Source organism: Zosterops lateralis (genome assembly GCF_965231275.1).
Source record: "Zosterops lateralis genome assembly, chromosome: 6".
Taxonomy (NCBI): Eukaryota; Metazoa; Chordata; class Aves; order Passeriformes; family Zosteropidae; genus Zosterops; species Zosterops lateralis.
In genome coordinates, this window is record NC_139761.1 from 5,059,900 (window position 1) to 5,081,794 (window position 21,895).

The 21,895-nt window shown below is 48.6% G+C and overlaps 1 protein-coding gene across 1 annotated transcript in view; it reads left to right on the forward strand.

Annotated features, from left to right (window-relative positions):
* Window positions 1-21,895, forward strand: part of DAAM1 (dishevelled associated activator of morphogenesis 1) — a 91,097-nt gene that overhangs the window by 33,792 nt on the left and 35,410 nt on the right. The window contains exons 3-4 of the mRNA XM_083863908.1: window positions 3,114-3,337; window positions 16,859-16,948. Of these exons, the coding sequence (XP_083720034.1) occupies window positions 3,155-3,337; window positions 16,859-16,948 (273 nt within the window). The 5' untranslated portion in view covers window positions 3,114-3,154. The remainder of the gene's footprint in view (window positions 1-3,113; window positions 3,338-16,858; window positions 16,949-21,895) is intronic.

The following is a 21,895-nucleotide window of genomic DNA, read 5'->3' on the forward strand; positions in this document are numbered from 1 at the left end:
GCTTTTCTTTTTAGGGCTGAGAGAAGTAAACTCCTATCTCTGTGTATCACTGAGCCAGGTGGCCTTCCTCTGTCCTGGTCACACACAGGAGGTAAGCTCCTTCTCCTCCTTCTCTTCAGTCTGAGTTTCTAGTTTGAGCCCATCAAACACACATTTTCACCCTGGTTTCTGAGAAAACAAAGTTATTTGGGAATGATTCAGCCCCATCAGTCCTGCCTTGAGATTTGGGTTTGGCTACAAGTTCCCTCAGTGACCCATCCCAGCCTATCTTCCCTGGCTGTGTTCATACAGGGGCAATTAAGCTTAATTTATTCTGGCCCCGCTCAATAGTAGAGGCCAGAAGGCACCATCAGATCACAATCTGACTTAAATTTATTGATCTAATTAGCGGTCAAAGGTACAGGCAGGAGGTGGGAGCAGGACACTTAACATATGATGTGGCATAGAACTTGTCCCTTCTGTTCTCCTTAACACAAGCCTCCAGATTGCCAGGGGCTGCTGCTTTTTTCTTCTTGAATAACCAATTTCTGCAGGATTTGCAGGGGAGGAGGAGGCTGTGTGGCTGGACTTTGTTCTGACGATGCAAGCTGCGCTGTCTGCAGCTCCCAAGGACCTGCCAGGGAGCTGTGTTTTGATTTTGATCCATCATGTCAATGAATATTCATCAGCCCTCTGAAGGTTTAATGCTATTTGCCTGGTAGCTAACATATTCTCTCCCTAACCTTTTTTTAGCCTTGGTTGCTAATAACCTACAGCCCACTCAGTCTACATTATAGGGTGGTTTGGTTTTTTAAATTGTTTATAGATGAAAATGAGGAGCCTCAATAGCTCCAGAGCTGGAAAGCAGCTCAGAAGTACCCTGTCTTGGTTGCTACATGGCTGTCTGCTCTAAACCCCTAAATAAAACCTTGCCTTTTGGTCTGCCATTCAGACTGCTCATAAAACATTGTCAGGAGTATCTCTGAAGGGCAGGTGTTGTTCTGATAAAAGCTTTCCACACGTTTTTGTAAGCCCAAGTCAGAGCCTGTGTGTAGCAGCAGGACGAGGTTGATGTGGTGTTGAAAAGGGGGTGGAAAATGCCCTGTGGAAGAGTTGGGTCTGTTTGCTCCAGAGCTGTTGGAGCAGGATCAGATGCTGCTTTGGGAATGGTGTGGCTGTACCCATGGGCTTGGAATGACCAAGTGAGCAAACTTTGCACAGCTTTGTCCCAATGTGGGCTGGGACAGAGCTCCTATGCTGGGCAGCCACCAGCATCTCCCTTTGCACCCTGCTCTTTGCAACTTTTAAAAACCCATACCTGCAGTGTTTTCTTCCGTGTTGGAGCAGACAGAAATCCGTGTGCCTTTGGCTTTTTGTTTCCCTGCCTTATTTAGGAGAGGAGCTCTGCAGCAGGTCCCCAGACCCTGCTGACACCAAGGGGATGCCAGCAGGCAGCTAATGGATTTGCTGCGGTGCTGGCTGCCGGGGAGCTGTGATGAGAGAGCTTTCATGGCAGCTGAAATTCCTCCAGCGGCTGCATATTTCTACATCCAAGATGTAAAAATGTGAAATGAGATTTGGGGCCCTTCAGGAGCAGGGCAGGGGGGGGATTCTCCAGGCTGGGCACAGAGCAGTTGCACAGCCTGGGATTATCCTGCGTGAAGATCCAAGAGCTGTTTCCCATCGCCCGTGGTTCAGCAGATGATTACACCATGTGCTAAAAACGTGCCAGCGAGATTATTTCAAGGGTCAAATCCTCTGTTAAAGAACTGTGGGCAGAGCCTGAATTTTCTGCAAGGTCCCTGCTTTCAGAGGGCAGTGTTTGCCATGGTGGTGGTGCAGGGTCTGACCTCGGGTCTGACCCCAGCCCTGGCTCTCCACAGGGCACAGCAGCTGTTTGTTCTGCTGTATAAATCCATAGTTGGAGGGAACGGCAGGCTCCAGGGAGATCAGACACTCCTTTCTAACTGCTGACCTTTTTTCCCTGAGTCTCTTCATAGCTTTGTTAATAAATCTGAGTCATCCATATTTCAACCTTGGCTGTTTGTCCAGCCTCTTAACATCTCAGTGTCTTGTTTCGCGGAGATAAAATATGTGGGTGTGTAACTTTGTAAGACAAATGTTTAGGCTTTCAAAAATTCTCTACTCTGCTGGTTGATTTTTCTCATTAGACTGTTTGTCCACACTCCTCATTCCTCACAGGTGACCCTCCTCTTGTGTTGCTGACTTAAGAGTCCTAATTTTGGGACAGCTTTTGCCTGGTCCTTGCTGTCATTAGGCAGGCAGGGCACATGGTTCCTGTCTTTTTGCTCCCAACCAGAGTTTCAGGAATCAGCAAAACCCAAGCAGCCACCAGGGCAAGCGATGCCCGACGTCAGCACTGCTTAGGAAAATCTGAGCTACCGGCACCGTGTGATTTTTATCAGCTGAAATCAGCGTCTTGTAAATATTTACTGGAGCTACAAGTAAGGTTTATCTAATTAAAGCCAAGCAAAACTTTCCATGAAAAAGAGCCGTCGTACCGGGGCTTGCTGGTGGATGTTTAAGAGTTGGGGGAAGCGTGCAGGATATTTTTTCAGCTATTTTTTCAGCTCTGCTGCTGTCTGTAGCTCGGGGCATGCTCTGAGCCACATGAGGTCTTCAAGGATTGAATCACCCATGGTGGGGACTTGGTGGCCCCAAGCACATCCAGCTGTTCTGACAGGAGCCTCCTGAATTTTCCATACCCCTGGCATGAGGAGATATGAGGTGTGGGCATGAGGGGATATGAGATGTGGGTATGAGGAGGGATAGCCTGGCTGCCATGGCATGGGGAGGTTGGTGCAGATTTGCTGGGATTGGCAATGCTGGTGTGGCCCAGGACTCCTCATCCCACGGGGACACTGGTGTGACCCCTGCCGCTGCCAGCTCTGGCACGAGGCAAAGCAAAATCCATCTTTTTAATTTGCCTGGTCGTCAAGGTTGCCAGGACTGTAAACGTCAAATCCGAGCAGAAAATATTTGGCATGGAAACTGTCTCTGCTCTTCCCCTCCGTGCCGAGCGCGTGGGTGGCTCGATCCCTCCTCCCACCGCGGGACGGGAGCGCAGCGCTGCGGGGCGGCTGCTCCAGCCTCCACTCTTCTCTCCCCTGCAGGATCTAGTGCCCAGCAGGGAGGGACACAGAGGATTGTGGCCATGGCCCCGAGGAAGAGGAGCGGCCGGGGGATCTCCTTCATCTTCTGCTGCTTCCGCAGCAGCGACCACCCTGAGATCACGTACCGGCTGCGCAATGACAGCAGCTTCGCCCTGCAGACCATGGAGCCCTCGCTGCCCATGCCACCGGTGGAGGAGCTGGATGCCATGTTCACTGAGCTGGTGGTGAGTAGGAGGCTTCTTCATTTCAGTTCTAGTTTTGGGGTTTCTCCCTCTTTCCCCTCAACCCCCTCTTTGCAGCCTTGGTTTTGGGTTTTCAGGCAAACTTTGGCGTGAAGTGAGGCTGCTGTTGCTGAAGCCTGAGCTCTGCTCCTCCCTGAAGTCCTGCCAGTTTGAGGTGGTCTCTCTCATTAGGAACTCTTAATTTCTTATAGCAAGGGGTTGGGTCCAAGTTGGTAAAGGAGGATGTTCCCCATAGGTGCAAAGTGACTTTACTTGCTGGGCACTTAATTTCACAGAAATTGTCAGGTGTGGGCTATACTGAGATTTGGAAAGTCAGGCTATTGTTTCTTTATCCCTTGGTTCCAAACCTTGGAAAAACATGGATTAAGAAAAAAAATTGACAGCCAAAAAAAGCTTTAATTTCCTCTAAGCAAAAACATTTTGGTGTGGTATTTTGGATGGTGTTCTACTCTCAGTTCATTCAGCAGTGAAATGAGGTTTTCCTACCGTGCTTGGATGCATAGAGAGAGCTGGGAATTGTGACACAGGTCAGTCACATCTCAAGGTACACCACATCCCATTAGATGCCAGGCAGCGTGGACCTGCTGAGCTGGGCTTCTTGGTAAAGCTCCAGTTTGTATTATAAAAGCTGGTTTTGCCAAGACATCCTTCTCCAAGGGCAGGGTGTGGCAGACCAGGACACCAATACAGCACAGTGGGGATGAAGTGTCCCTGCAGCAGGACTCTTCTGGTCAGGTTGAGTTTGTTCAGGAGAAGTGGCTATCTCTGTTCCAATTTATTCTCCACTGATAACTTGGCCAAATCAGGTTTTCCTGGGGAAATTCTTTCCCATGGATCACTTTCCCCATGCCCCAGCCAAAGGCTTGTTGGGCTGAAGGGGATACCTCTGGAGGCTCATTTGTTGGAGCCCCACCTGTGCACCTCACCTCAGCCCAGGATTTTCAAAAGCATCTCTTCCAAACTCATGCAGATGCTTTGTGCAGTGGCAGTGCCACAGGGAACCTCTGTGTGTGCAGCAGGGCAGGAGCCAGCCCAGCCTGGGGCACACCCTGGTGTGGCCCTTCTGCTCCCTAGTCCTTCTCCAATGCTGTTGAGATTTTTAGTTATTTTTCCCCAGCCAAGGGTGAGAAAAAGGCCCAGAGGCAGCTGCTGCTCCAGGGCATGCTGGCAGCAGGAGCCACACTGGCTCCCTGGGGACTGGAGTCAGGCAGGGAGGGGGACACTGTGTGCCCACCGTGCTCCTGCACAAGCAGCTGGAACCCCCTGGCTCCCCAAAAAACCCATCAGGTAGGTCTCCCACCCAAGCCAGCCCTGGGTGGCAGGGAGGGGGAAGCCAGGCTCTGCCCTGTGGGCACAAGAAGGCAGATTCCCATTCAGGGGAATGAAGTTGCAAATCCCCCCCTCCCAACCCCATCCTTACAACGGCTCCTTCTTGCTCTCTGTAACCTGTTGGTGTGGGGTATTAAATTTCAGCATTAGTTAAATGGTTTGGAAGGTATCCCACTGTTCCTGTACAAACCCACTGTGTAACACTTGGAAGGGAGACAGAGGAAGCACTCAGAGGTGCTGGGCTGATCTTCATGCCTGCAGGAGCCCGATGCCATCGTGCTCAGCCCTCCTGGGTGAGATGGCTTGTGGCTGCTCTGTGGGACTAAGGCTCCCTCCAAAGTCCTTGTCTGTCTCACCCCATTGGGTTCAGGGAAGTTAAAGGGGTTGGAGAGGATCTGGAAGCTTTGCCAACTGGAGTTGGTCCTTTGCCAACTCTACTCTTGCAGCCTAAATCGTGACTTCTCTGCCCCACTTGTTTGCATCAGGGATTGGAGTGGGAGGGATGGAAGATTTCAAGCCTGGGATGGGGAGTATCTTTAGGGACATTGCAGGAGTAAATTTGGTCCTTTAGCATGGACAATCCTCCCACAGACACAAACAGCAGAGTGGGATCCCTGCTCCACAGATCCCAGCCTGCTCTTTGCATCTAAGGGTGAAATCCCTTTCTTTTTGGAGCTATCCTGCAAAATATTCCCTGAGCTTTGTGTGTTTTTAAGTGTGCCTGGTTCATCTGAGGCAGGAAACATCCGTAGTGTGAGAAATTGGTGATTGTCCCGTGCCAGCAGCAGAGGATGAGGGCCTGAGCTGCAGAGGGATGTGGAGCAGCTGTGACTCCAAGGTCAGCTAAAGGCTTGGGCTGCTCTCCCAGTGTCTGTTTTTTGGCCTGTTGTGTTAGATGGACACTTTGGATTTTAATTGGAATAGATAAATAGAACAGATAAATAGTTAGGGGTTTATTCTGTGTCTGTGCAAGTGTTTTTCACATAATTGCATTAGAAACTCTGGGGAAATGGGATTTTTTTTTTCACCTGGGCACAAATTTCAGCAATAAGAAATGCCTGATCTTCATCCCAGACTGCAGGGACGATGCTCCCTGTCTCAGCCAGCCATATGCAGCAGGCAGGGGCTTTTCCCTGGCTCAGGGCAGATGCAGATGTTGTTGTGGTCAATGACTGATCACCACTTCCTCCCAGAGGAACCTTTTCCCTTTCTCTGCCTCTCCCCCAGCCTGCTCTGAATGGGTTTTGTTGAAGCATTGTTGGGATGTCGCTCAGGCGGGCACCGGCCCTGTCTGAAAGGCTTTTCTTTGTCCCCTGTCCTGCCGGGGCTCCGGCCAGGCTCAGCCACCCAGGGAGGAGCAGGTGCTGGCAGAGAGGCACAAACAAAAGCAGAGTATTTCAGCAAGATTTACTGATTTTCAGCTCCTTTGGCTGGGACGATGCTTTATGATTTTGTGCAGCTTTCCGTGCATCAACACCTCCGTGTCCTGCCAGCTTGGGTAGGCAGTGTTTGCTTCCTTAGGCTCGTGCAGAGGTGTGGCACTGCCAGGCAGCATCCATGGGATTTAAGGAGTTTCAGGAGCCATCAGTCCTCCCTCAGGACACATCAGGAGGATCACTGATCACCGTGCCCCAGAGAGGAGGAAATCTGGGGGTTGCATGAGCTGCCTGCGAACCAAGAGAACAAAGCTGTGCCATCTGCCACAGCTTCTTTCAAGAGGCTCCTGCCTATCCAGGCTAACAATACAGCATTTCTTCAAAGGCTCAAATCTTGCTTGCACGCTCACAGAAAGCACTTGCAAAGCTCCACATAATGGTGCCATATGGTAGATCTTGCCATAACAATCCTCTCTATTTTCCGCCAGCAACGAGACTCTCCAGCAGATGGGTGAATGACTGATGTCCTTTATATCTGCTTAACACTCCTTGTCACTCCGAGGCTCGCAGTGAAACGCTCTGTGTGTGGTGGTGTGCACTGGGCTGGGATTGCCTTGGTTTGGAGAGGGTAGGAGGAGCCCCAGCATGACCCAGGACCCCTCTCCTCACAGTGGGTGGGTCACAGTGGCACCTCATCCCTGCAGAATGAGAGTGATGCTCTGGTGACTCCTCAGGTAGCTTAGATGCTCAGAGGAGCTGCTGGTGTGGCTTTGCTCATCCCTGAAGCACAAGATGCTGCCTCTCCCTGATCCCACACCCTGCTCCCAGCCTGCATCCCTGCTGGTGGAAGGATGGGTTCAGAGGAGGTGCTGCCCCAGACATTCCTCAACGCTTGTTTTCCCCAGGCTTCGAGGAAATTCCATTTATGGCTCCCGATGGAGCTTTGCAGCCTTTTCACTCCCGAGTTAGTGGTGCAGAAGAAATTAGAGCAGCCTCCATCCAGCCCTGCATCCTGCCTGTGATTGCAGCAGCCTGTTTTTAGCCTGTGAAACCAGAGCAGGTAACCTTCCCTGGGTCCCTCTGCCCAGACTCCAGCAACTGACAAGTTTTTTGGGATTTGGGGAAGTGACACCAGGAGGTGAGTGGCTGTGCAGTGTCCCCAGCCCCCCAGACTCAGGATGGGTGCAGGCCTTTGCCCACTGATGTTGCCTGGGCTTTATGCCTTCCCCTCACACAGCTATATTCATCCCTGCTGCTTTATGAAGTAGTGGAAACTTGTGAGCCTGAGGAACAATAAAAAGGTCTCTGGCAGCTTATAAGATTTATCACAGCATTTGTTTTTGCTGTACTTGAGGCAACTAATGCATTTCATCCAAGCTGCTCTCTGGCTGCTATCAGGAGACAGATAGGAGATAGTATCCCTTGTCACAGACATTAAATCTGTTGCCTTTGAAATGTTTGGTGGTGGTCAGTGGGTCTGTGGCTCATGATGTGCAGTTCTGGGGCAGGATTCTCCATGCATAACTGTCCCTTGGAGCTCTGCCTTCCCTTCCTCTTGGCATGCTGGGATGATGGCTGTTTTATGTGCTGCTTGGACAGGGAGCATATAAACGTGAGGAGAAATTGGTGGTGTGATCAGCGTGAGCACTGCTGCGTGTCAATAACAGCTCTGGGTTGGGAACTCATTGCTGGTGATATCCAGTTGTACTTAGGAACTTCAGTAATGTGCTTTTCCCCCTCGGTTCCTAATCCAATAAGGAGAAAGTATGAGGTTTTGGGCTTTGCAAAACAACACGGCTTTTAAGTAGCAGCTGAGGGATCAGCTGCAAAGCCAAGCTTTGCATTTCATGCTTGCAGGTCAGCTGTTGTATTTTGCTGCCTGGTCCTCCCAGCATTAAGGACTTCAGGATTTTGAGAACTACTGAATGGTGACCAAAGCCATTTCCCCTATATCTGCAAAGAAAAGTGTGTGGTTGGTGTCTGGAAAAAATTACAATTGCAGAAGCTCCTGAGTCCTGGGCAAGCCACCCCTTCCTACAGAATCAATCCAGAGCCAGATGCTGAGCATGGAGCTCCTGACCCCATCCCACTGCTGTCTCCCAAACACAAGTTCCCTTGGCTTTTGAATCACTTTTAAGAAGGCAAACCAAGTGGTTGGTTATATCTGCTTTTAAATTCACTCTGCAGGGATCTGTGTGCCCACTTTCTGTCTCTCAGATGTGAACAGTCTGGACCTGCCAGGCTCCCATCCCAGCCCAGCGCTCACGGCGCTTGTTTTCATCACCTCGTGTTGTTAACACCCTCCCAGTTAATCTCTGAATGTACCTTTTGATAGGCAAGAATCTGATAGGGAAGTCACACACCTATTTGGTCAGAAAATAAGGGTTTTCTGCCTACGTGTGTCCCCCAGACCTGAATGAACCAATCCACCAAGGAACGCTGCATTTCAGCAGGAGCAGCCCTGTAACTGCAGGATCTGTTACTGCTACAAACCAGCGTGGGGGCTTGCCCAAAAAACGTGCTGTTCCCAAGCCCTGATTTTACAAAGGAGCCATGTTACAGCACAATGTGAATCTCAGCTGAAGGCAGAGAGCACATAAGGAACCCCTTTGTTTCCAGGAGGGAGTACAAGCGAAGTGGAAAAATAATATAGTCTACCTGCTAAATGCTTTCCACTTTGCACTTCGTAAAAGAGGAGGCCACATCCCTGGGAGATGCCTGGGCAGCTCATTTGGTAATGCATCAGTGACCTTAATTGAGGCATTCAGGTTTTTGGCTTGTACTTGCTCCCAGTATTTCTGGCACAGGTTACCATGGAGGGTACCAGCCTCTTTGGATGGGGAATCTGCTCCAGCAGCAGTCTTATTCCTGCCTGCTCAGTGGTTGGGTGGTGTTGCTGGAGTTATGAGCAGGATTGGACAGCAGATGAGTTGTGTGCTCTATCACCATCCTCAGCTGGAAGCATTCCTGCCGGGAATAGCCTGTGCCTGCCTTGTATCCATTTGCAGATACAAGTGGAAGCTGTCCGTGCTGCTGGAGTATCTTGTTGTTGGCAGAGTCCGGGTGTTCCTCAGCGTGGGAACATCCCCAAGGTCAGCTTTTGGCAGCCCAGGCTTTCACAGCCCTGCAGGGAGGATCCTCCCTCAGTGCCCAGCAATCCCAATTCCCATGAACTCCAGTGTTCAAATCAATACCATTATTTACAGGGATCAGTTCCCCTTTCCCAACCACACCCAACATTTATAAGCCAGTCTGATGCCTGTTTGCACGTGGCATCTTGCTGGGTGTTAGGCCCTGAAATCATAGAAATCACAGAATGGTTTGGGTTGGAAGGGACCTTAAAGATCATCTCCTTCCAGCCCCCCTGCCATGGACAGGGACACTTTCCACCAGACCAGGTTGCTCCAAGTCTCATCCAGCCTTGGTCAGAAGTAACCTCCTCTCAGGATGACCCTTCCTCGCACCTGAGTAAGTTCTTAAAAATGCCATTAGGATGCCAGGTGTGACTGAAGCCAGGCCTGTGGGGGATGAGGACTTGTCCCATCCAGGTGCCCATTTCCATCCTCTGTTGCTCCACCAGCATCAGGCTATAGCTGGCTTCTGTTTCCTGTGGCTGCATTCTTTAGGTCCCACAACCTCAGAGTGGTACCTCTTGGGAAACTTTCAGGATCAAGTTGGTGTGGGGCTTTGTAGCCTCTAATTCCATCCAGCTCCTTTTTGAAACCCTTCCCAGAGCATTATCTGGGGAAACTTTGGCATGGTTTAGCCCCAGACCAACCATCTACAGTGTTCCTTCCTGAGCATCCCTGTCAAGTAGGGGACATCTGGAGCCACACTTGACCTGTTGGCTTGATTTCCAGGTTGAGCAGCTCCCTGGGATGCCAGCAGCAGAAGCAGCATAAAATTTGACTAAATAGGGAACTGCTGCTTTGGTTCTGTAAAGAGGTGAGAAGTCCACATCTGAAACCTTACTTATTTTCTAGCTTTGTGCTTTATTATGGCAGGAGGTGCACCAACCAAAGGACAGCCATGCCCAGCTCTGGTTGATTGGATTGAATCCATTTGAGCTGTCACAGTAGTAGATAATAGGCTGAGACATATTTTTGTTGTTTTTTCAGGGTGTATGTACAATTGTGTGGAAAAAGTACGTTGGTGATGCACCTGCAGGGCTTCTAGATCTGAGAGTGCTCTGCACGGTAAAACTGTGTAGATCAATAACTCAGGCTGGAAAAGTACCCTGGGTTAATTAAAATGGGAGAAAGGTTTTCCAGATGAGGTCGGTGAAAAGGTCACAGGAGGCTGAGCTCAATAAATAACATTAAAAAAAAAGTGTATATGAGGTTATATATCTATGTATATCTATATATATACAGTAACAAAAAAGAAGGAGAAACTAAGTGGATCCCTCTCTTAAAATACACTAATACTGAAATATGAGCAGCTTTGATACCTTAGCCTATTAAAATAATTAATTGAATTAAAATATTAAAGCATTACATGCTGTCTGCCTCAGTTAGGTGTTTGAACTGGTGACAACATGAATCAACTGCAGCTGGAGTTTATTGCAGGGCTAAATCAGCTATTGATGGCCATAATCTTTCCTGCAGAAGAAGGAAGGAATATATATTTTGTTTATGTCTGTCCAGTGTGTTCAGGTCAATAACTGAGCAGGGTGGATTGGGGTCTTTCTGAGACTAGGATGAAAAATCCATTGTGGGAGGAGGTTAACTAGGCATGAGCACTTTGAAATGCTTCTGGTTTTCCTTGTTGCTGCTACTCGTTCACTTGGCTGTGAGCAATTTCCTTTATTCAGGAAATTCATTACATGATAAAGGCAAAATGAATAATCTTTTATCTGTTATGCTTATTCATTAAGAAATATGAATAGTTGATTTTTCATGTTCTGTAATTGCAGCTGCAGGTTGTCATGGAGAAATTAAAAATACACAGTGATAATATTAGCAGGGGCTGGCTCGTCTGAGGAGTTGGTTTTAAGCTCTCAGGGTGCTGCAGCTGAAAAGAAGTGTGCTGAGGAGGAGGCATTTTTATTAGTGATAATAAAAACAAAAGACTTTTTAAAAAAAGCCCTTGAGACAAATCTGCATACGCTGGGAATTGTAGTTGCCTAAATAAAGCTGGATCTGGAGTAGCTCCTCCTGCGGCACAGGGTGGGTGTGGAGCCACAATTAATAAGGATTAAAATGTCTTTTTTTTTTTTTTTTTTTTTTTTTTTTTTTTTTTTTTTTTTTTTCCAAGAAAACAGCTTAAAGAGAAAACAAGGAGCTGAGCAGGGTGTGTTCTGGGGCAGGGCTTTGCTGGAGGCAGCAGGGCTGGCAGTGGAGGCAGCAGCTGCTGCTCCGGCCACTCCGGCAGCGGAAAAACACGAGCTGAGGAACGGGGGGAAAATGCTGATTGCCATTTCCCCTGACACCACAGCGTGCTGGGATAAATCAAATTGATGAACTTGGAGAAGAATGCCTGGAAGAGAGTGAAAAAGCGATATGACCCCTGAGAAAGGAAGGCGGTGCAGGCTTCAACAGGCCATTATTTATTGACTTTTTAATTCCCATGCTGGACCCCTTAATGCCAAACGTTGCCAAAAAGTTCACACTTTGTTTTTCCCTTCTATTTTTTTTTTCCCAGATTTTTTGAACAATCTTGGATCTCTCTCATGCTTCATTTGATGATGCAAGAGATCTCATCTTTACATGCTATAGCTTAGCTTACGGAAGTTTCTAAACTTTGTGCATCCATTCACCAGGAGTAAATTCATTTGCTGTTTATTATGTTGGTCATTTATTGATCCAATGACATCTTTCTGTATTTGTATGTGTATATATATATATATATATATATATATATATATGCACACACATATGTATAAATAAATCCACAGAGAGAGAAGTTGTGGATGCCTCATCCCTGAAGTTTCAAAGCCAGGTTGGATGGGACTGGAGCAGCTTGGTCTAGTGGGTGGCATCCCTTGCTTACAATGAATGAGTTGAAATTAGCTGATCTTTATGGTCCTGCCCAAAACAAGCTTTCCTATCATTCTATAAATATATATATGTATGGACATATAAACCCAGCACAAACCAGCAAATTTTAAATAATCATTATTTCAATTATGGCAATAGGTGACCCCTAGTCTCCTCCATGTACTACACTTACACAATTTATCAGCCAGAAAGGTGCATTGGATTGAAAGTTTTTTTGTCTTCTTTTCTTACAACCTGTAAGGCTATTTTGGAGTTGCAGACCTCTCTACAGGGAGTTGTTCCTTATTTAATCTCTCCTCCCCAGATGCTTCATGCAGAATGTTTGATGGCATGAAGGACCTGTGGGATGTAGGGGAAAAACCCATGCTGGTCACGCTGAGGACATGGGTGGGCAGCACTTGGGCTCACCCAGCTCCAGGAACCCATCCTGGAGGTCATTTCCAGCTCCAGGAACCCATCCTGGAGGTCATTCCTAAAGTCAGGAGATTTGCAGCATCCTGCTGTCTCCCTCCTGTTGCCCCCATGAAAGCTCAGGGCTCTCAGTCTGTGGAAGATGCTCATTGGAACATGACATGAGGGAAGTGGCAGGGACAGGAGTTTGTCTCAAACAGGGCTGTGCTGTGAGTCTGAGGCTGGGCTTGATGCTTTTCCTGCTGGGAGGGTTGAACATTTCTTCCAGTGGCTTTTTGGCTTGATGTGGCTTTGCCTTCAGGAGGTGGTAGGAGATGGTGGTGGTTACCGACCAGAGAGGTGGTGGCATCTCCCTCCTTGAAGATACTCAAAAAGCCATCTGGACATTGCAATGGCCCTGCTTGACCAGGGTTGTTTTTGACCAGAGATCTCATACCATCAGGTTGCCAGCTCAGGGAGGTGCAGGACATGGGAACATCTGTCCCTGAGTGCTGCTGTGTGTCCTCCAAGGGAAAGCCATGGACCACTTGTTTGGCCACAGGATTGTGCTCAGTTTCCCTCCAAGGGAAAGCCATGGACCACTTGTTTGGCCACAGGATTGTGCTCACCGTGTGCTGAGCTGAGCCACACATTTCTTAGGTAGCTTTAGGAGAAGGGTGTGAGATCTCACTTTCAGTGGAGCTCGTGCCATGCTCAGAGACAGGGGGTGAGGCTTGCTTGGCTGGAGTGGAGAGCCATCAGCACAGCACACAGCATGGAAGTGTTGTACTTCCTAGAAATAGCAAAATACACACTGAGAATCAAAGCTCCCCTGTGAGGTTTTTTTTTTTTTAACCATATTCAAATGAAGATTTAATGTGGAAACCTGCTTCCTGATGTAAAGGTGAATAGTTTAGCTGTACGGGATAAATATTTAAGAGCAGCATATCTCTTTCCAGTAAAAACACTCTGGGCAGAGACTTCCTTTAGGTGGTAAAACGAGGCTGTTACTTTATGTGCCACTGACCTAGTTCCAAAAAAGTACTAAAAATAGTGAAGCTGGCAGATCCTGACTCGGGAGGCAGCCAGGAGGAGGGAGCAGAGCTGTGGAAGGTGAGGCTGCAGCGAGGGGTGAGGGCTGTGAAGGGTGATGGACACAGAGCCCCTGGTTGTCTCCTCACTCTTCAACAGCTGTACTGGGAGTGTGTGGATTGCAAATAGCCCATAAAATGAATTGTCAATTAGAATCAGCTAATTATCACGCTCATGATTATTAATTGAAGGCCCATATGGGTGTGATTTTCTGCACAGGCTTCTCTCTATTGTTAAAGGCTTTGTGGGAGCTGCATTTCTACAGTGGGCTGTGAGAAAACAGGTGTTGTTCCTGTCCTTCCTTGATATTTTGGAGTTGGGAAGGGCAGTTTCTGAGCAGCCTGCACTGAGATGCACATCAGGGAGCCCAAGCAAAGGGCTGGAGGTGGCTGCAGGAATCCCCACACACGTAAAAACCAGCAAAGACCTCACTCCTGACAGCTGAGTCACTGTTAGGGCTCCGAATAACAGTCGTTAGTCACTCTCTGATTGTGAGGATTTTCATATTCACTGGGTGCCACACAGTATTTCTTTAAACACCTCTCCCAAGCATCCTGCAAGATATCATTAGGTAGGTGTTGTTGAGTGATGCAGGGCTGTGATGACTGAACATTTTACAGCTGGGGCACAATGAAATGTGCTGTGTGAGACTCAGGAGCATTTCTGCACCTTTTTTGGATGTGTTTGCACGTTGTCATGTGCCAGCACCTACCTAATATGTTCTTCTGTTTTGTCCTTTGCTCCTGCTTGGTCTTCAGCTTGATTTAGATTTATTTCTTTTTCTTGGTTAATAAATCTTCACATTTGCACAAGTTGTCTGTTCAGGATATGGGCATTTTGAAAGCTTCAGTAAATATTTTTCTAAGGACCTAAGTGCAGATGTGCATGGCTGGTGCTTTCGTGCCTGATTATCAGATTCACATGGCCAGAAAGTGGGGTCACAGTGGAAACAGCTTCTTTCAAACCCTCACCACAGAGGTAAATATTCATCAAGAGACCCTTGTCCTCCCCCACACTCCCAGATTTGCTTTTCCAGTGAGCTGAATTTCAGCCAGGTCCCTGTGTAGGTGTCATCCTGTTGGTCACCTTTAGACTTTCAAAAAAGTGTTCAAGGCCAGGTTTTACGGGACCCTGAGCAACCTGGTTTGGAGAATGCTGGAAATAAATGATATTTAAGGTCTCTCCCAACCCAAACCATTCTGTGATTTCTATGAACTGAGGCTGGAGCAGAGTTTGGATGTTTGACTGGCTCATAGCCTGAGGAGACAGCAGGGAAATGCAGTTTTGATTTTGAAGCATGGAAGGGTGATGAGACTTGCCCAAGGCTGGGGTGGAGGTTGGTTGCTTGATACCAATCTCTGACCTCCCAAACTGTGAGGACATGGACATGTTTGGGAATGGCACTCCTTGGAGCAGTCCCTAGCCCAGGTTCTCCTCCCTGGGGACAGGAGGATGTGTCCCACACTGGGCTCAGGTTTTCTCAGTCCTCTCTTTTTCCCCAGTCTCTGTTGTAGCAGCATGGTTTTTTAATGTTGTAAAGGTGTCCAGGTCTGCTTCCAGAACTCCACCAGCATCAGCTCTGTGCAGCATGATGGTTTCAAGATTTGGGGTAAAAAGGTCAGAGAAGAGGCAAAGCCTCCTCCATGAATATGTAACAGAAAAAGCTCTGCAACACCTTTCCTTTTGAGGAGTAATTTCATCCAGAAGAGAAATCAATACCTGCAGTGGACAGACAAGCCTTTCTGAGATGTTTTGGGACTGCTAGCAGCCTTCTGTCACTGGTTGTTGTGCTGCAGGGCCCCTAGGTTTGGGTTACAAGATAGCTGAAAGCTCCCTCCCTTCCTTGGCTGCTGGGTGCAATATCAGCTTGAATTAGATCAGCTGAATTTCTTGGTGGCCTGTGGGTTTGCTGATGCAGGTGCCCATCTTTTGCCAGAGGCATCTTGCTCATCCTTCCCCAAATGGGGCCTTGATTGGGGTACAGAAGCTGCCAGTTTTAGTAGCTAAGTGTTATTGTTCAGGCAGGGAAGCTTTAACAGCTCTCCATCTGGGGTTTTTGTTTGGTTGCTGGAATTAAATATGTAATTTTAATGGGGATCCTCTTACTTAAATCCACTGTCTGGGTGGGATGAGTTGGCTTGAGGCCATGGCAGGGCTTTCCTATGACCTTCTACAGCCTCTCCAGTCTCTCACTGCTGCCCCAAACCCCTCCAGCACCAGGATTACCATCCGTGGTGCTGCTTTTAAGACACTCACGGTCCTGAGATCGATGTTGGCTTTAGCCACGAGCCTCCCAGCCCTGCCTGAATGTTTTATTTAGTTCCCTCATAAAAGCTTTGACCTACATCTAGCAGCAGGAAGCGATGAGGCTTTGATAATGCTCGGGCATCCCGGAGGAGGGCACGCTGCTAACCCAGCTTCCAGCTCCAAAATGGATGTGTACTTTAAAACATCAGATAAACCAATAAAGGCTTTTCAGTCAGTAAACAGCTTTATCTCTGCCAGGCAGGACGTGATCCAGTTCTGATGGAGAGGGTGTACCTCTTTATGGGCTGGAGGTATTAGGGAAAGAGCTTTCTATTTTTAGCTGTAGGAAAACAAAGCAGAAGCCAAAGCACCTGCAGTTTTTGATGATATGAGGGTGTCAGCAGTGGAAATGGGCTGGACCACTTGGGGTGAGGTGCTCCAGTGAGGCAATGATGATAAAAAATAGAAGTCCTGTTTGAATTCTTCTTTGCAGTGTGTGTCTGAGATGAGATTGCTCACCTGAAGCTGTCAGTGTGAGTCTTGTGGGCAGCTGTGGTGGCTTCATGGGTGTCCTTTCCAAAACACTTACCCTGGAAGCTGAGAATTTTCTGTTCTAGCAGGCACTGACTCTTAAGAAAGCACTACATTTGACCTAAGGCCAGAGAATAAGCTTCTAAAGTTGAGTGATACCACTAGGATTCTAAGTGTGTAGTTTAAATAGAAGTGTGTAATATCCCAAGGTGGAAAACTTAGATTTTAAAAAGTTTTAGTATATAGTAATATATAAAGCAAGATAACAAACCCACAACTTACAGCCTTTGAAAGCAATGGAGGAGATGCCTGGGAGGGACAAGGCAGGGAAGTTTTCAGCCCAGAATCAGGAGAGGTCAGCAAGAGCAGGATGAGAATTGCCATCACTGCCCTGACAAACAGAGAGCCCTAGGTGATGCTATGGGGTCACCTCTGCACTGTGGCCTGTCCCCACACTGCTTGTCTGGAGGGTTGTGTCTGTGCCATCACCTGTTTGTGTGCTCAAGCTGCATGTTTTGTGTCTCTTTTCCCCTCTGCAGGATGAACTCGACCTCACGGACAAGCACAGAGAGGCCATGTTCGCGCTGCCGGCCGAGAAGAAGTGGCAGATCTACTGCAGCAAGAAAAAAGTGAGAGACTCGTTGGGTGCTGAGCCTCCTCCCTCTCATGCAGGATGGGGAGGAGCTCTTTTGGGATGCCACTTGGTATTTGGGGTGTCACAGAAGTGTACCTGTTCCTGGAGTGACAAGGTCTTTGGTCCCCAGCCCGTTCACCCCACAACCCACACAGGTGTCCCCAAGCCCCTGCTCATCCCTGCAGCACATCAGGGCCACATGGAACTCTTTGCAGGGGCAAAGGGGCTGCTCACCATCTCCTTAGAGCCCCTCCCAGTACCTAAAGGGGACTTATAAAACAGATGAGGGCACACTTTATAATAGGGGCTGTTGCAGTAAGACAAGGGGATTTTTAAACTGGAAGTTTATTTAGAGAAAAGGAAGAAGGTTTTTACAGTAAGGGTGTTGAAACACTGGCACAGGTTGTCTAAAGAAGCTGTGGATGCTTGTCCATGGAAGTTTCAGGCCAGGTTGGATGGGGTTTGGAAAAACCTGGTGTGGTGGCAGGTGTTCTTTAAGATCCCTGCCAACCCAAACCATTCCAGGGTTCTGTGATTCCATTCCTAATGTGCCCCTGTGTCCCTCACCTGGCTGCAGGGGGTGGCTGGGCAGTCACTGGCCCCACTCAAAGGCTGCTCACTGCTGTAAATGCCTCTTTTCTCCTGCTGCAGCAATGGCACCAGATTTTCCATCCGCATTTTAGGCCAAGAGCAGGCTTACCTTGCTCATGTAGGATTAAGTTTTAAACCTCTCATAAATACCCCTGAAATCCCTGTATTATTGTTAGACAGAGGCCTGCCATGCCCGAGATTTAAATGGGAGGGGAGGAGGGATGTTAACAAATTACAGGCACTGGTCTGGATCAACAGGAGAATGGGCAGGGGATGCTCACTCCCCACTCCCTGGTGGATAAGCAGAGCCTTGCCCTGGTGTGTCTGGATAATGGGAGAGTTAAATCAAGCAAAGCCCTGTAATGATTGTTGTGAGTGGAGATTAGGTGCTATCTAATCTCCTGAGGAAGGGTTTAGATGGAGCTGATGGTGGCTCTTTCCCTTTCCAGAACCTCCTTGCTCTCATGGTTTTTTAAGGGCTGTGCTGTGAAACTCCTTGCTCATGGAGGGAAGGAGCCACAGAAGTGCCTGTGGCATCCTCTGAGGTTCTGGGAGCAGGCTGGGTCCTGGCTGCTGCTCTCCTCTGCTCCTCATTCCTCTGGCTCTTCCCAGCCACTCCTTCCCTACTTGTGGTGTCATCACAGTGAGCTGCAGAGCATATGTGGCTTGTGCTGTGGAGACAAGTGCTTTCCTCCTGCTTTTTTAATTAAAAATGAGTGAAACCTTATCAATGAAGGCTCCAGCCATAGAGAAAATGAGGAATTCCATGGGCTGGAGAACATGTCTGTGCTCAGCAGGCTCGAGGCTGTCCTGCCCTGTGTGGTGATGACCAGTGAGCAGCAGGAACACTGCTGGATGTCCTGGCAGCTCGTGGTAAATCTTACTTGTGCTCCTGTGTATTTATGAGGTCAGATCACCCACATGGTAGTCTGGCATTGAGGAGAGGGGCTGGGCTTCTCCACACTGAGAGCAGTGTCTGCTTTTTGGGCAGGGCAGCAGAGCTGGGGGTAGGACAGTGGTCCCTAGTTTGGCTGCACTCTGAGTGGCAGCAATTTAGGAAGTGCGGGATGTGCCCAAAGCGTGTGGTTTAACAACAAATTGTTGCTCAAGATGCTTTCAACACCCAGTTTCACCTGGTGGGTCCCATGGGGCTGGCAAAGGTGGACATCTCAGTCTCAGGCAGCTGCCTGACTTACCAACAAGCCAAAACTGTCCCCTGAGCAGTTTTTGCTCTTTACTCTGCTCCCAGTTTTGGCTGGTGCTTCTGCTTTGCTGTCAGTGTCACCCACCACACTCAGCTCTCCAGAGCACATCCCAGATGTTGCTGTTTTAAATATTCCTGTGACAGGCAAGATTCCATAAAAGGAAACCAAAAATGAGACATTTTTTGCTGGGTTGTCCTGGAAAGAGACCTGACAGCACCTGGCCTTGGCAGCACCTGTTGAGAGGAAATAGAGGAAATCCAGCTATTCCCCAGGCATATTTCTGTCCCTGGAATATTTCCCCCTGGCCTGCAGCCCTGTATCCTGGTTTCTCTGCCCTGCTAGCAGCTGGTTTTATCCCAGCCCACAGGACTGCCTTGGCAGGGTGGAGGCCTTGTCCTCCCTGATTCTCCATCCATGGAGACAGCAGGTTTGGTCCCATCCTTGGGGATTGCACTGCATGAACTCCTCGTGCTCCCACCCCTCCTGCATCACCCTGTGTCACTCAGGGGGTGACAGAGAGACAAAAAGCATCTTATGATGGGGCTGGCAGGTTCTGCCAGCAGCAGCCTGAGGAGGAACCAAGGTCTGCACTAAATCCAGCAGCTGTGCAGGGCTGGGGTCAGGAGAGAGATTTAAAGATTATTGGAGAGAGACCCTCTCTGAAGTCATCAGCCCGTCTGTGGCTGGGAGAAAGCAGGGACATGCAAAGGCAGAGATGCATCAAGAGTGGGATGAAATCTGCTTGCAGCAGTGGTATTTCTGGAGGATGACTTGTTTCATACCTCATCCCAAAATACTTCTCTCCCTGCTGGCCCTGCTCTCCAGGAGAGGATATTGCTCGGAAGTGCAGGGAGGAAGCAGGAGGGATTCCAGATCTGCTGTTTCTTTGGCTGTGGGTTTGCCTCAGTAGAAGAGGGTGACTCAGGATGGCCTTTTTCCAGAGGGAGTTAATGATTAACCCTTCCTGCTTAGTCTGCAGGGCCTGTTTAACCTCAGGGGATTTGGCTCCTGACAGCCCATGCACACACATCGTGTCAAGCTGTTAAAGCAGCTCAAAGGGTGGCTTTTATGAGCCTCAAAATATGAGCAGGTACAGGGTGTTTGGGGCAGAAGCTCAGAATAAATAACCAGGTGGGAGGGATGGGTAGTGAAAAACAGCTCATGTGAATGCAGGGTCTGGCTCTGCCCCTCTCCCTTTGGGTCCAGCTGAGCATTTCTAAAGCTGCAGTAGAGGAAAAATGCATCCTGCAGGGATGCCAAGTGATGCTGAGCTCTGTAAGCTTGTGTTGAAAACCTGGTGGCATCACTCTGAGCAAGGTGAAGCAAAGCTTGTATCTAAAATTTCCTCAGGGGTCAGATAAAAAAAAAACAAAACAGGATCCTTTTACATTAGGAAGAGGCAGCAGTGGTGATTTTTCAAGGGAAATATGTGATAAATAGGGAAATGAGTGATGTCTCTCCAATAATCCTCTATTTCCCAGCCAGCCTCCTTCCACCCACTCCCTCCAGAGAGCTTTGCTTTCCAGCTCCTTCTTCCACTTGTCCTGCTCAGTCCCTGCAGCTCCTTCATGGGGCTTGTGCTCCATTTCCCTCATTTAAAAAGCATCAATTCCCCATATTTTTCCTGCAGTAGCAGAACTGAGAGCAAAAGCTGACAAAGATGGCATGCAGGGGAGGAGAGGGGAGGATAAAACAGCTCGGCATTTTGCCACGCTCCAGGGTCACCTGGGATGGATGAGAAGGATTTCATGGCCTCTGAACATCCAGATATACCTGCTGTTATTGCAGCAGCAGGTTGAAATACCATCTCAGGTGTCATTTGTTCAGGCTGCCCCAGAGAAACTGGCTGTTTGCAATGGCTGGGGGTGGTTTTTTTTTCCCTGGGAAATGTTTGCAGTATTTTATCTTTCAAGGTAATTCCCCTTTTAGTTCCAATCACAACACACTTTTGTTTAAGCAAGGTTTTTTTCTCGCTCTCTGGCCAAAAAATGCATCTGTTAGCAATCTTTTTTGGATTTTAAAGAGGAGCTTTTCAAACAATGAACCAGCTGACTATGAAAAGGCATCTGGTCATGCTATATTTGCTTATGGGGAGCATAATTTTTAAACCCTGGGAAAAGAGCAGCAGGGCACGTGTGGATTTGTGGAGGAGAGGGTCTAGGAAGTGTCAGCACATGGAAAACCAGAGCAGGCTGGGCTGGGCTGGTTCAGACCCTGAGATCCCAGCTTGGGGAGAGTCTGATGGAATTCCAGCCCTTTGCAGTGTGGCTCCATGGAAAAGCAGCAGCTTTATTGAATGATTTAGGTGCTGTTCCAGGGATACCTGGAGGGATGTGGTGAGTCCAAACCTCCACCAGCATGTGCCTGGCAAAGGCTGAGCCACCTTTGGCTGGATTTAAACATCTCATACAGGCTGCAGACCCCTTGGCTTTATAAAACTCATCCATGCCACAGCCTGCTTTCCTCTCTGACCTTGCAAACAGCATCCAGGAGGATCATCCAGAGCATTCAGGGAGGGAGGGGTTGCCAAAATGCAGTGAGCTGCCAGCTGCTGCCAGCTTTCCCTTGCTCTGCTGTTATGGAGCAGCAAGGAGGGTTGGGGAACACTGTGCAAAATAAAAGTTATGCCAGGACAGTGTGTAAAAATGAAGGGGGTGTTTCTGTTTTTGCAGCTGGTGCCAACTGAAGAGGGTTTTTTTAATCCCTTCTTGTAACTCTCCTGGGGCAAACCAGCCTTGCAGGTGGTGCCAAGAGGGAGGTGAACCACCAAAATCACAGAATTGTTAAGGTTGGAAAGTTCTCTGAGGTCATTGAATCCAGCCATTAACCCAGTGCTGCCATGGTCACCCTTAAACCACGGCCCCAAGTGCCACATCCCCACTTTTTTGAACACTTCAGGGATAGTGATTCCACCACTCCTTGGGCAGCCTGTTCCAGTGCCTGACCACATTTTCAGTGAAGAAATTTTTCCTGATATCCAATCTAAGCCTCCTGTGACACAACCTGAGGCTGTTTCCTTTTGTCCTGTCACTTCCTACCTTGGAGGAAAGGCTGTTCTCACTGAAGGGCTCTCTGGGGCTGCCCTTTCCTTCCAACCTTGTAGGATGTAGCTTGGTGTCTTGGATGTCAGGTGGGTGGGGAACTCA